At 55.5% G+C, this 12,250-nt stretch overlaps 4 protein-coding genes across 4 annotated transcripts; 2 read left to right on the forward strand and 2 right to left on the reverse strand.

Annotated features, from left to right (window-relative positions):
• Positions 1-61: 61 nt before the first annotated feature.
• Positions 62-653, forward strand: N656DRAFT_123246 (uncharacterized protein). Its single transcript, XM_064808559.1, has one exon. The coding sequence runs from the start codon at positions 240-242 to the stop codon at positions 582-584; it is 345 nt and encodes a 114-aa protein (XP_064669373.1). The 5' UTR covers positions 62-239; the 3' UTR covers positions 585-653.
• N656DRAFT_837349 (WLM-domain-containing protein) lies at positions 231-5,067 on the reverse strand. The gene is made up of 6 exons (XM_064818826.1): positions 3,390-5,067; positions 3,061-3,330; positions 2,705-2,994; positions 2,041-2,201; positions 1,798-1,972; positions 231-1,741 (listed from the first exon to the last, which is right to left on the reverse strand). Exons 1-6 carry the CDS (start codon positions 4,989-4,991, stop codon positions 724-726), a joined length of 3,516 nt encoding a protein of 1,171 aa, XP_064669374.1. The 5' UTR covers positions 4,992-5,067; the 3' UTR covers positions 231-723.
• A 468-nt stretch (positions 5,068-5,535) lies between these two features.
• On the reverse strand, positions 5,536-8,696 carry N656DRAFT_789986 (uncharacterized protein; the record flags this gene model as incomplete). The annotated part of the gene is made up of 4 exons (XM_064816827.1): positions 5,536-6,009; positions 6,068-7,997; positions 8,079-8,456; positions 8,578-8,696. The coding sequence occupies 4 exons, from the start codon at positions 8,694-8,696 to the stop codon at positions 5,536-5,538; spliced, it is 2,901 nt and encodes a 966-aa protein (XP_064669375.1).
• A 1,771-nt stretch (positions 8,697-10,467) lies between these two features.
• Positions 10,468-11,909, forward strand: N656DRAFT_710643 (enolase; the record flags this gene model as incomplete). The annotated part of the gene is made up of 3 exons (XM_064811692.1): positions 10,468-10,591; positions 10,654-10,999; positions 11,063-11,909. The coding sequence occupies 3 exons, from the start codon at positions 10,468-10,470 to the stop codon at positions 11,907-11,909; spliced, it is 1,317 nt and encodes a 438-aa protein (XP_064669376.1).
• Positions 11,910-12,250: the final 341 nt, after the last annotated feature.

A 12,250-nucleotide genomic window follows, 5' to 3' on the forward strand; every position in this document is an offset into this window, starting at 1 on the left:
GGGCCAAAGGCCGTGAGCTTAGCAGTTTACTGTAGCGGGTCATGCCCGACTGGGGTAGGAAGTGGTCTGCTAAGCAGAATGACATGAGAGAGTCACTTCCTATGGAAATTGCTAGAAGGGGCTGTAGCTGGCTTGGCCCGTGCGAAGCCCAGCTACAGCCCTGGCGGCACCCTGGCTGAACACCCCGGGCTGTTCGAAAACAAACCCTGGAGGAGGTGTACAAGGCCCTTGCAAATGCCATGGTTTGCTGTCCTGGTTGCAGCAAAACCGCTCGAGGGGCTTTTGGTAAGGTGGTTGGTCACAGAAACAAGGGAAAGCCTTGGGGACAGGCAGCTCTTCGTCAATGGTTGGTTGTGCGTTTCACAAGAGCGGGCGTGTATCCTCCGAGGGCACCCTCACAGCGAGGAGGTGGAGACCAAAATGCTGCAGAAGCTCCAGAGCCAGTGGTTCCTCGCTGTGGGAACATTCAAATATCAAAACCGAACGTCGATCGTCGAGGACACTATAGCCGATGCTTTAGCGAGCAAACTGTTCACCCATTCACCCAACAAGATCTTGGGTTATCAATGAGAAATACGGAGTAACAGCCCCGTCTTCCTCACAAGTCCCGGGCATATTCATCGCCGTGTGGCATACACATACTCTAACGATATCAGGATCACCGAATTGACCACAGAATCTGCCCGAAGTTGCGGAACCGGAATCCCACAACGCGACCTGGTGTTACCTCCGTTGTCCGCATATACCACAAATGCCACAGTCTCCAGCATTTCGATAGCCGCTGTCTTGACATGCCGTGCTCCTGCACACCCATGCGTCGGGTATTTTGTCCGGGTCAAGGACGTTGGCGCACATGGCGCAAGTAGCCGCAGGCGGCTCATTAACAACCGAACATACAGGGCAGGATTGCGGGACCTCAGAGCTGGTCCGCGGAGGAGGCGGACCATTTGATATCGGTGGCTTCGGATTCGCCGTCTTGCCGTCGGAGAGCTTTTCTTGCTTGTTTGCCGTGCTGTTCGGTGTACTAGGCGCTTTGCTGCGATTGAACTCGAAAATCTGGCCTGGCGGCTTAGCAGAGGGCTTGTGTGACCCAAAACTCTGTAGCTCGCGTAGCTCCTGCTGAGCGTCTTGATCCTCGAGGTCCTCGTCTTCGCAAACTCTGACCATCCCCCTGCCTTTGGAGTCCAGAAGCTTCTTCCCGTCCAGGTCGACGGCATCCGGTTCGGATTTGGTGTCCTCCTCATAGTCATCCCCGCTCTCGGTTTCGGATCCCTCATCCTCTTCAACAGTCTCCTCCTTTTTCTGCTGTTCGAATCGAGCCAAGGCGGCGGCCGCCCTTAGCTCCCGGCCTCGCGCGCTTGACGCTACTCGTGGTTTGGCTGCCACCTTGCGGCCCTTTTCCAGTTTCCTCTTTACCTCGGCATCTTCGCCCAGCGTGACGCCGTTTGCTCCAAACTTCTTGAGGATCCGGCGCTCTTTCTGTTCCTTGTAGGTGAGCGTTTTCTTGGCCTTCCGTTTTCTGCCTCGGGATCGGTATGTCCCGCCGCAAAGATGTTCTGGCAGCACTTCGCCGGCTGTGATTGTATTCTTTTCGAATTCACCGGTAGCGAGGAGAGCGCCACGCCCCCAGAGACTCTCGCCAGTGAAGCCTTTGGCCCACAGCTGCCTCATTTGCTCTGCGTATTGATTCCGTACCGCCCAAAACGCCCGAGAGTGATTCATTTGCTTGCAATGGGCCAGCCTCACCATCGTGTTAGCTAAAAGCACGGGACGATCTGCTAGTGAGGATGCACAAACTCATGCATCATGACCATCTGCACATAGTTGAAGGGTAGCCAGTGGCCCGAGCCGCGCGCTTTGAGCACCAGCTGGATGACCTCGCCAGCGTTGAAATTCCGGCCGACAAACTCGGCATTCGGCTCGTATTCCTCGAGCGACATGACCGTGAGATGATGTTCCCGCATGATTGGCACTGCATCGAACGGGTTACATGGTCAACATCTCCCGAGAATTTCCCACAAGCAGCGTTGCAAGACTTACGACATTGCGCTGCAATTCTCTCCAGGAAATCTCGTGCTATCTCCTCGTCCGGGCCTTTGAGCGGCTTGATGAAGACGATGCGGTCATTCGGCTGCGAACGTTTGGCGTTGAGTCGCTCAAATCCCAGTGGCATGACTGTTTGGTGAGAATAGTGTTGGTATCTCGTTTACAGCTCAGACCTGAGCAAACTGAAGATTAACATTGATGGCTTTCTGATGGGAGAACTGAAAGTGAAGGAGGGACCTAGACGACATCACGCGACTGGGATGGAACGCGATTCGCTCAACGCCAGGTCACGTGGCACTCTTAAAATTGCTAGCGGAATGATAAGTTGATAACAAGGACCTGCAGTCTTGGACAAGGAGAACGAAGACAATCAAGGCAATCGAGGCAATCAAGTCAGTCAAGTCCATCAACTCAATCAAGTCAATCAAACAGAGAGCAAATTTCAAAACGCCTAGGCAAACCAAGTTTTAGTCAACCACGCCTGTGGTCAAACCAAGCTAAGCGACACTGAGGAGAAGGTAGAGAGAGCGACCGTAGGCACCACTGAACCATTTCATGGCACGTACGGAGTGATATTCCATGATATTTTTTAGGCATAGTCCGGTCAGAGCTTGCAGGTACTGTATGAACATAGGTATCAGACAGCAAACGCATCTACCTCCTCCGAGCTCCACTACCAACACCAGCACCGGCGCCGTGCCCGGACTCGCCCCTGTCGGCAAGCGAAACCACCTCCCCGATGCCCGCCGCCTCCTGCTCGTCCTCGAGCGCCGTAATCTCCTCGCGGCAGTCCCACCACTTCTCCTCGCTGAGCTCAAACGCCTTGGCCTTGATCTCCTTGACGGTAAGCGACTCGGGCTGGATGCCCTTCCACCGGAGCCTGGTCATGAGGATCTCCTGCCACTCGTTGGACGTGCGCTGGAAGAAATCGCGGCGGGATTCGAATGGCTGTTGTCGATTTGTCAGCACCACACAAGGAGGTAAGTTAAGGGTAGGAACAATGGAAAAGCTCACCCTCGGGTGCGGTAACCCGTCGTCGACCGGTGCTGCAGCAGACTCGGTTTCCTCCTCCTCCTTTGCCGGAGCAGGTGATATCGCAGTGTCAGCAGTATCAACATTAGAGACTTCATCAGCTCCCTGCTGCTTCTTCCTCCTCTTGCTCGGTGTAAATGGCTGCTCCTTGGACTCGTCATCTGCCATCTCCACATCGCCTTCCTCGTCGTACTCATCGTCCTCGTAGTCCTCCTCGTCTTCCTCTTCGTCTTCATCCTCATCGTCAGATGCCTGTAGTTCTCGTCAGCCAGGCTCATACCGCTCCGCCCAACAGGGGAGAAAACACTCACAATCCAGTCCTCCACCGGCCGGCTAAACACCTCCTTGCACCCATCCAGCTTGCCCAGGTCAATCGCGTACATGTCGTCAAACGTAAACTCGCGATCGCCCTTCTCAAACGTGCCGCCATAGATGTACAACACATCGTCCTGCACCGCCAGGAGGGCATTGAACCTCGGATGCGGAAGCTCCATGCTCACGGGCATGTCCCTGACCACCTTGCCGCCGTTGTCCTCCTTCTCCTCCCCCTTATTATTGACCCCCGAATCCGCATCCACCTCCATACCATCCACCTCATCCACCGAAACACCCGCCCGCAAAGCAGCCAACTGCCTCAACAACTCCTCTTCATTCGCCTGCGCCCTCGCCCTGCGGCCACCCACAGGACCCCTCTCCCCCCCTTTCCCACCCCCGGCCTTCCCAGCCCTAGGCTTCCTCAGCACCAGCGGGAAGAAGCGATTCCTCTCGACATTCCACGCGAACAGCGTGTTGAAGAACTCGCTCTCAATCCCTTCCTCGCTCTCCTGCACATCATGGACCCCGCCAAACAGGATGCCGCGGCCCTTGTGAAACGCCATGGTGGCGCCCGCGCGGGGCGGATTGGGCGCGTTGGCAGGCTTCTTGCGGCGCTCCCAGCGCACCGTGGGCGGCGTGCCGGAGGGCGCGTCGGCCGGCGGCGGCGTGATGCGCAGGAAGAAGCAGTCCGTGTGGATCAGCGGGCGCAGCACGTTCCTTTGTCCTCCCCCGCCTCCACCCGATGCGGCTTGCGGGCGAGAGGAGTTCTTGTTCGTCGGGGCGGTGGTCTTGACGCGCGAGTAGCCGCCGTACAGAACGGCGCCTTGCTCGTGCGGGAGGAGGGTAAAAGAAGAGCGGGCGTCGGGCTTGAGCTGCGCGGGCGGCAGGACGGGGCTGTGCCAGACAAAGTTGGTCGTGTCGTATATCCACAGATCGGCCAGGTACTTTGTCTGGTTGGCCGTGTCCTGGAAGCCGCCAAAGAGGATGATGTAGTTCTTGAAGTAGGTCATGCGGTGGCCGCTCCGGGCCGGCGGGGTCTTGCCCTTGGGCTCGAGGCGGGTCCATTCTCGCGTGGTGGGGTCCAGCTTCCAGAAGTCGTTGTAGTGGTAGAAGGTGCCCTGCTTGGGCGAGCTGAACTCGCCGCCAAAGAGGTAGACGGCGTTGGCCTGGTTGCCCCCCCGTGTCCAGGCATGCCCGCTGCGCGGGAGCGGGGCGTTGGGAGAGGTCACGCAGCGCCACTCATCGCGGTCGATGTAGTAGATCATTAGGTCGTTAAAGAAGGTAGCCAGTGAGCCGTTGAAGTACTCGCCGCCAAAGAGCAGCAGCTGGTTGCTGTTGGACGGGTTCGCCAGGAACGTGGCCGCCGACCTGGCCCGGGGCGGCCCATCGGCAACAGTCTCGGTAATCTTGAGGAACTGCTCCTGCTGCTTCTTATATTCCTCGAGCACGGCATCCAGATCCACATCCTCGACGTCGCTGCCTTCCATCTTGGATGCCTTTACTTTCGCCTTCTTCTCGGCCTTTTTCTCCTGCTTCTGCTTCTTCTCAGCCAGCTTGGCCTTTTTGGACTCGCTTTTGGCCTTTTTGTCCTTTGCCATCTTGATCGGTGGGACTGATTGCTGGAAAAAGGGGTGAGAAGTTGTGAATGCAGCTTTGGGTTTGGGTGTGTAAGGCTGCAGACAAGAACAGTGCGGAGAAAGCTGCACAGCGGTGCCAGTGCTTGGAAGAGTTGCCTGAACTTTGAGAGGAAGGTCCACTCCACCAGCTTCGAGAATATAGCAAGAGAATTCATTGAGTCGGACAGGAGACAAAATGTTCAAATTCAAGTTCGACACATCACTCCAAAATGTTGTCAAAACGGCTACAAAATCCCATAGCGAAGGTCGTCTCACATTCAGTTGTTCGTCGTAGCCAAGTACTAGTACTGTACCTAGTACATACAGCTCTATAATTGAGCGTCTGCCGCGTTGATTTGACATCGCGGATGCTGCGACACCAGCTACTGTACTTTCAAGGATTCTGTACTCCCCGGCCTGCCGTGTCTACCTATAGGTGGTATGCTCTCTGGCCACTCAATTCCGTTGATGCTGGAGATCCTCACAATGCTGTTAGATGTCTTGCCCCTCGTCGTCCGCTCTCGGCTTACGAACTATATCCGTTCTTCTTCAGCCAAGTGGCCACATCCTCCCGATCACGCTCAACCCATGTGATCTTGGAGCGAATGGCGTCCAGGCTCTGCGCCAGCGATTGGTCAAACCCATTGGTGCTCTTGCCCTCGAAGAACTTCTCGACTCTAGCGAGCTGCTCTTTCTTGGTGTAGCTTGACGTGAAGATGGTGACCATACTCCCCAGCATTGACAGCGCCGGCGGCAGCTTTTTGACGAGCTCTCCCCAGTTCTCCGTCATCCACGTGAACAAGGCCTCGATACCCTCAGGGTGGCTGCGCAAGCCCGTGGCCGGCATGTAAATGTCCTGGTCCTTGACCTCGCCGCTAAAGAGCAGGCCCAGAGTCTGCTTGATGAGTTCTGGGTCTTTGGCCCGACCCAAGCAGCGCAGGGCCGTGTTGCGTTCATCACTGTTGGTCGAGGTACGGTAAAAGTTCAGTACTTTCTCGTACTGTGTGCCTGGGTCAGCACTGAAATAACCACCGGCAGGAAGGGGGAAAAATGCATACCTCCTCCTTGCCACCATACTTTAGAGCCATGCTGAAGACGCTGCCCCTGATATTGGGATGGATTGCCGACCTGTCCCCTGCCATGTACTTTTTGAACATCTCCTTGGCGGCGTCGATGATGGTCTTGTCTCCACTCAGACCGGCACTCCCAAACATCATGGCCTTGAATTGCTGCTCAATGTGGCCATCCTTGTCTGAGAACTGCCAGCCCAGCTGGTGCGCCTTGGCGCTAACAAGATCCCGCAAGAAATCCTCCAAACCGTCGCGGATGGATTTCTCCTCGAATATCCAGGCGCTCTGCACCGCCGCAACGCGGGCAATAATCTCATTCCAGACAACGAACTCGGTTTCCGAGCCAAATCCCTTGAGAAGGCTCAAGACTCCAGATGTGCTCTGGTAGCCAGAGGTAGCAAGGGCGCCCGCGTCGGCAATCATGCCGGCCCGATCCTCAACGCTAAGTAGGCCTTGCGTGGCCGCATCGCCCAGCTTTTTCAGCCGCTCTGGAGAATAGGCAGTGCGGTACAGGCCCGTGTGGTTTGCATTCAGCTTGAAAAACTCGGTACTCGGCACCTTGAATTCCCCTTCACGCTTGTCCAGCGTCTGCGTCTCGTCAATGCCGTCCTTGGTGCGGAGGCCGAGGAAAACGGGGTATAGAACTTGATCCTCCTCAGGCTTTGTGTCACCAGTGCGCAGAAACCGATTCTGCTTGAGATGGATCGTATTGTCTTCCTTCTCCGTCACGGTAACTACCGGGAAACCAATGTGCTTGGTCCACACTTGCATGACCTCATCCACCTTCTTGCCGCTGGCTTCCGCAAGAGATGCCCACAGATCCCCGGTTTGGGTGTTTCCGTAGGCATGCTTCTTGAGGTACTTCCTGACACCTTCAAGGAATGTCTCTTCTCCGAGGTAGGTCGAAATCATGCGGAGGACGCAGGAGCCCTTTGAGTATGAGATGGCGTCAAATATCTGGTTGATCTCGTCTGCCCGCTTCACAGGAACCTCAATCGGATGGCTGCTTCGGAGAGAGTCCAGGGCTAGGGCACGTTGAAGGTTATCAACGACATACGACTCCCACACCTTCCATTCAGGATAAAAGATGTTGCACGAATACCACGAAGCCCACGTAGCGAATCCCTCATTGAGCCATAGACCATCCCACCAGTCCATGGTGACGAGGTTACCAAACCACTGGTGGGCCAGCTCGTGCTGCACGACTTCGGCGACGCGCTCCTTGGTCGCTGCGCCGCTGACATTTTCATCCAGCAACAGATCGACGACACGGTACGTAACGAGACCCCAGTTCTCCATGGCACCTTGAGCGAAATCGGGAATCGCAATCTGATCCATTTTCGGAAGAGGAAACTCGATGCCAAATACCTTTTCGTAGAATGCCAGTGTCTTGGCAGCCAGGTTCAGGGAGAAGCGGCCATGCTCAATGTTTTGGCCCGGTGGCGCGTAGACGCGGACAGGCACACGGAAGTCATTGGTCTCAATGTAGTTGAGCTCCCCGACGACGAAAGCCACCAGGTAGGTGGACATGAGCGGGGACTTGTTGAAGGTGACGGCCTTCTTGGTGCTGCCAGTCTGCTCAGACAGGACCTCGGTCTCGCCCGCAACGTCCATGTTGCTCAGGCAAGTCAAGTTCTTGTCGGCAACAAGAGTGACTGTGAACTCGGCCTTCAGGGCGGGCTCATCGAAGCAGGGAAAGGCGCGGCGCGCATCGGTCGGCTCCATCTGGGTAACCGCCATGATACCTTCACTACCGTCGGGGTTCTTATAAGTTGACCGATAGAAGCCGGCCATCTTATCGTTGAGCTGGCCAGTGAACTTGATCTCGAGTTGTGCCTTGCTCCCCTTGGTGAGAGCATTGTCAAATTCGAGAGTGGTGACCTGTGCCTTCTCATCATATGAGAGGGCAGGGGAGGAGCTGCAGCCGCGGCACTGTGAGCTTGACTGATCGGGAGAATGTGCCACGAGCAAAAGGGAGAAAGAGACATTAGCTAACTACCTGATGGTCTGCCCGCCCGAGGTGATCTTGGCGAAATGGACATCGAGCTCGAGGGTGTGCAGCGCGATGGACTTGGAGTCCTCGGTCACGTCGAGGTCAATCACAACAGTGCCGTCGAAATTCAGTTTCTTGAAGTTCGGTTCCAGCGTAACGTGGTAGTGCTTGGGGATGACATTGGTGGGGAGCAGCTCCCGGCCCTGCACGTTAACCCCACCCCCCGTTTCGGCCATTGCCTGCGTTCTGCACATGTTGTGTCTTCGGTAGGAGCAATAACGGACCGGCGTGCTGGTAAGGCGCAGTGTTCGTGAGGGAGTGATGGGTCGATGTTGAGTCGAGCTTGTCGCGATTGCAGAGGAGAAACGTCTCCTGATCGAGTGACTGCGGGGTGATTCGGCATTAGCATCAGCATCCGCTCAGACCCCTGGTCTCCTCCCCTTTGATCCTCTGGAGCGGGTAGCGGGTCGCGCGGTCTTTGTTAAGGCCCTGGGGTGCGGCATACCGTGATGCAAAATCCTGCGCCGTCGTTTGGGCGCGCAAATGTAGTGCTGCTCCTGCTCGTGTGAGAGGTTTCTGAGCTCCACGACAGGCTGGCCTCACAGCGAGGCAGGAGCGGAACATGATGAAGGAAAGTAAGAATTATGAACGACCGGACAACAATCTCATGTGTACCACTGTACAGTGGGCCCAACTATCGTACATACACTCACACTTACGTACAGCACCCGTCAGATGGGCTTCATGCAGAATTCCAAGTTGACGGATCTGCCCGGCAGAAACCGCTGGCACCAAACAAGCGACCGCACAAGCCACCTGTGAAAATCTAGCCGTTCAAGGATGGCCAAACCTATCCCTGTCTTACTGTGTAAGTCTAGGTATCCCACTTACCGTTATTGGCAGGCGGTCAGAGGGCCGCTTCCAGGTTCTTGCCCTCGATGATTGTGTGCCGGACAATCTCTGCCAGGACAAAGAAATCGCAGGGCTGGTTGCTATTGTTGTTTTGAGAAGTGACACACACTTTAGATTTAGACTGCTCAATCCCTTTGATTTGGGAAAAGGCTACTCGGTCCGGAGTTCCTGGTCGTGGCAGTGCCTCGACCGTGTCGTTGATGGAATGGCAGAAACGTGGTGAGGCTGGAACCAGTTAGGACGGGATAGGTGGTTTACAGCATCTCAGTGCGCGGTGAACCATTGACACAGATAGGTACCGGTAGATGTCACCTTTTCGAACGATCCGAGACCCGTAAGGCACGATACCTACCTAGGGCGAAACTGAGTTGCAACTAATACTTATAGGGATGGACTGAAAGAATGCGCGGTGTCCCCCATCATACTCGATGTTCGGGGTAAGGTTACAGTAACTTACAATAACAGCACTGAGCTTATTTCAATCCACAATGACACTCCGCAGCGGGGTAACTTGAGCTACACAAAGCAGACTGAGGGGCAGAAACTGACCTCAACGACGCAACCCCAACAAGGCAGAGCTCTAACTTGATCGATGTTGGGTTTTTGTCTTTTGAATAAGTCAAAAACATATGAGTACCTGCCCAGGATAGACGAATGTGATTCTACGTTCCAATCAGGAGGAAACAGTTCGGATTTCTATGTTGTCGGTGAGCTCCGAGAACGGATTCAAACGCCCGGAGTCCTTTCGGTCTCACAAAAATCGGCCGTCTTGGACTTCCACTGGCAAGCTGCAGGCTATTAATGGTTGGGTAGAAGAGCAGGGGTCGCCAAGATGTAGATGCTACCCGATAGAAGCTCCTTCCTCCGATCGACGGCGTAACTGAGACATGGTATTGCCCTGCAGGTCCTAACACGATCAGTGTCCCGGAACCTTGCGTGGCATGTCACCCCACCGAACGCAAATCCTGCCCCTCCCAAGCTGCCCCTCCCTCAACCTCGTCTTTGCTCAACTGGAAGATTCTCCCTCAGCCAAGGAGTCATCCCAATCTCTCCTCCTCCGACTCAACTTCTCCGTACCACAACATTGAAAGAAAACTTCCCGACCCCATCCGCCACGTCCAATCTCAGGTAAGTCCGCATCAGAAACGTTCCCTTGCTTCTCGCTTGTTACCCTCTGCCTTCCTTGCCAACCTTCCTACCTGAGTTGGCCAGAACGACTTTGGATGGAGATTTCTGGCAAACGGATAGTCGTGCGGGATATTCTTTAAACTCCTCGGATCAGCATCACAATTGAGTGAATTTCGTCTGCGAAGCTGGATTGATCCCTCAATTGAAATCACGTCCTGCTTTTCTTTCTCTCCCTCACCCCAAATCGTGCTGCCCTTCCAGCCGCTCAAGTTCTGTGCCAGCTCATTCTTGACCGCTCTTACCGCAAACTGCTTCAGAGGTTTCGACTGACATTCAACCGGCAGAACCGATCACAATGACCATCTCCAAGATCCACGCCCGCTATGTGTACGACTCTCGCGGCAACCCCACCGTCGAGGTCGACGTTGTGACCGAGACTGGCCTCCACCGCGCCATTGTTCCCTCGGGTGCCTCCACCGGTTCGTCATACCGATAGCTTCCCTGCCCTCAAGCATATAATCTGACGATGCCGAGAAAACAGGTCAGCATGAAGCTTGCGAGCTCCGTGACGGCGACAAGTCCAAGTGGCTTGGCAAGGGCGTCCTCAAGGCCGTCCAAAACGTCAATGAGGTGATCGGGCCCGCGATCATCAAGGAGAACATCGACGTCAAGGACCAGACCAAGGTCGACAAGTTCCTGATTGACCTCGATGGCACTCCCAACAAGACCAAGCTTGGCGCCAACGCCATCCTCGGTGTGAGCTTGGCCATTGCCAAGGCAGGAGCTGCTGAGAAGGGCGTCCCTCTCTATGCGCACATCTCGGACCTTGCTGGCACCAAGAAGCCCTATGTCCTCCCGGTGCCTTTCATGAACGTCCTGAACGGAGGGTGAGTCTGAATTAGTGAGTTGGTATGTCGCTTGCCGCGCCTGCTAACGACGATGCTCTGTAGTTCCCATGCTGGTGGTCGCCTGGCATTCCAGGAGTTCATGATTGTCCCTTCATCGGCTCCTTCATTCTCCGAGGCCATGCGTCAGGGTGCTGAGGTATACCACAAGCTCAAGGCCCTGGCCAAGAAGAAGTACGGCCAGTCGGCCGGCAATGTCGGTGATGAGGGCGGTGTCGCTCCGGATATCCAGAGCCCGCAGGAGGCCCTCGACCTGATCACCGAGGCCATTGAGCAGGCGGGCTACACCGGCCAGGTCAAGATCGCCATGGACGTGGCCTCTAGCGAGTTCTACAAGGAGGACGCCAAGAAGTACGATCTCGACTTCAAGAACCCCGAGAGCGACCCGAGCAAGTGGCTCACGTACGAGGAGCTGGCCAGCCTGTACAGCGAGCTGTGCAAGAAGTACCCGATCGTCAGCATTGAGGATGCCTTCGCCGAGGACGATTGGGAGGCCTGGAGCTACTTCTACAAGACCCAGGACATCCAGCTTGTGGGCGACGACCTGACGGTCACCAATCCTCTCCGCATCAAGAAGGCCATTGAGCTCAAGGCGGCCAACGCGCTCCTGCTCAAGGTCAACCAGATTGGGACTCTCACCGAGTCGATTCAGGCCGCCAAGGACTCGTACGCCGACGGCTGGGGCGTCATGGTTTCGCACCGCTCCGGCGAGACGGAGGATGTCACCATCTCGGATGTGGTTGTCGGCATCCGCTCCGGCCAGATCAAGACTGGCGCTCCCTGCAGATCCGAGCGCCTTGCCAAGCTCAACCAGATCCTCCGCATTGAGGAGGAGCTTGGTGAGAACGCCATCTATGCGGGCGAGAACTTCCGCAAGGCTGTTGAATTGTAAAGCGGGAGCGTTTTAAAGACGTGGTCCGGGAAACCGGAACGCAGAAACCAGTTTTTCAGGGCCATCTGGTAGCCGGATGATTGGGGTTGTTCATTGGGCGGGTGAACGAAAAGGTGGCATGAGTTCTTAGAAACATGGAAATACCAAATATGCAATACAGGTCCTTGCTATATAAAGAAGAATGGGAACACACACTGGTTTCAGTCATTACTGGGAACGGAACGTAAGCGGAAGCCGATTCTTTGTACGCTGCAGGCAGCTTGATGTTGATGCCAGGTCGGGTGTTGGGCTTGGGCCAGACGTACAGATCCCCTTAACTGTGAAATGACACATTTTTAGCG

The sequence above is a fragment of the Canariomyces notabilis genome (genome assembly GCF_033297395.1).
Source record: "Canariomyces notabilis strain CBS 508.74 unplaced genomic scaffold N656scaffold_13, whole genome shotgun sequence".
In the NCBI taxonomy this organism is placed as follows: domain Eukaryota; kingdom Fungi; phylum Ascomycota; class Sordariomycetes; order Sordariales; family Chaetomiaceae; genus Canariomyces; species Canariomyces notabilis.

Excerpts from the sequence above, each read along its gene's own strand:
- N656DRAFT_123246 (XM_064808559.1), top strand. The coding sequence starts at position 240 with ATGGTTTGCTGTCCTGGTTGCAGCAAAACCGCTCGAGGGGCTTTTGGT.
- N656DRAFT_837349 (XM_064818826.1), bottom strand. The coding sequence starts at position 4,991 with ATGGCAAAGGACAAAAAGGCCAAAAGCGAGTCCAAAAAGGCCAAGCTG. Across the intron at positions 2,202-2,704 it reads GGTAGTGGAGCTCGGAGGAG|ATACCAACACTATTCTCACC; the intron begins GTAGATGCGTTT and ends GCTGTAAACGAG. Across the intron at positions 1,742-1,797 it reads CAGATGGTCATGATGCATGA|GCTGGCCCATTGCAAGCAAA; the intron begins GTTTGTGCATCC and ends CACGATGGTGAG.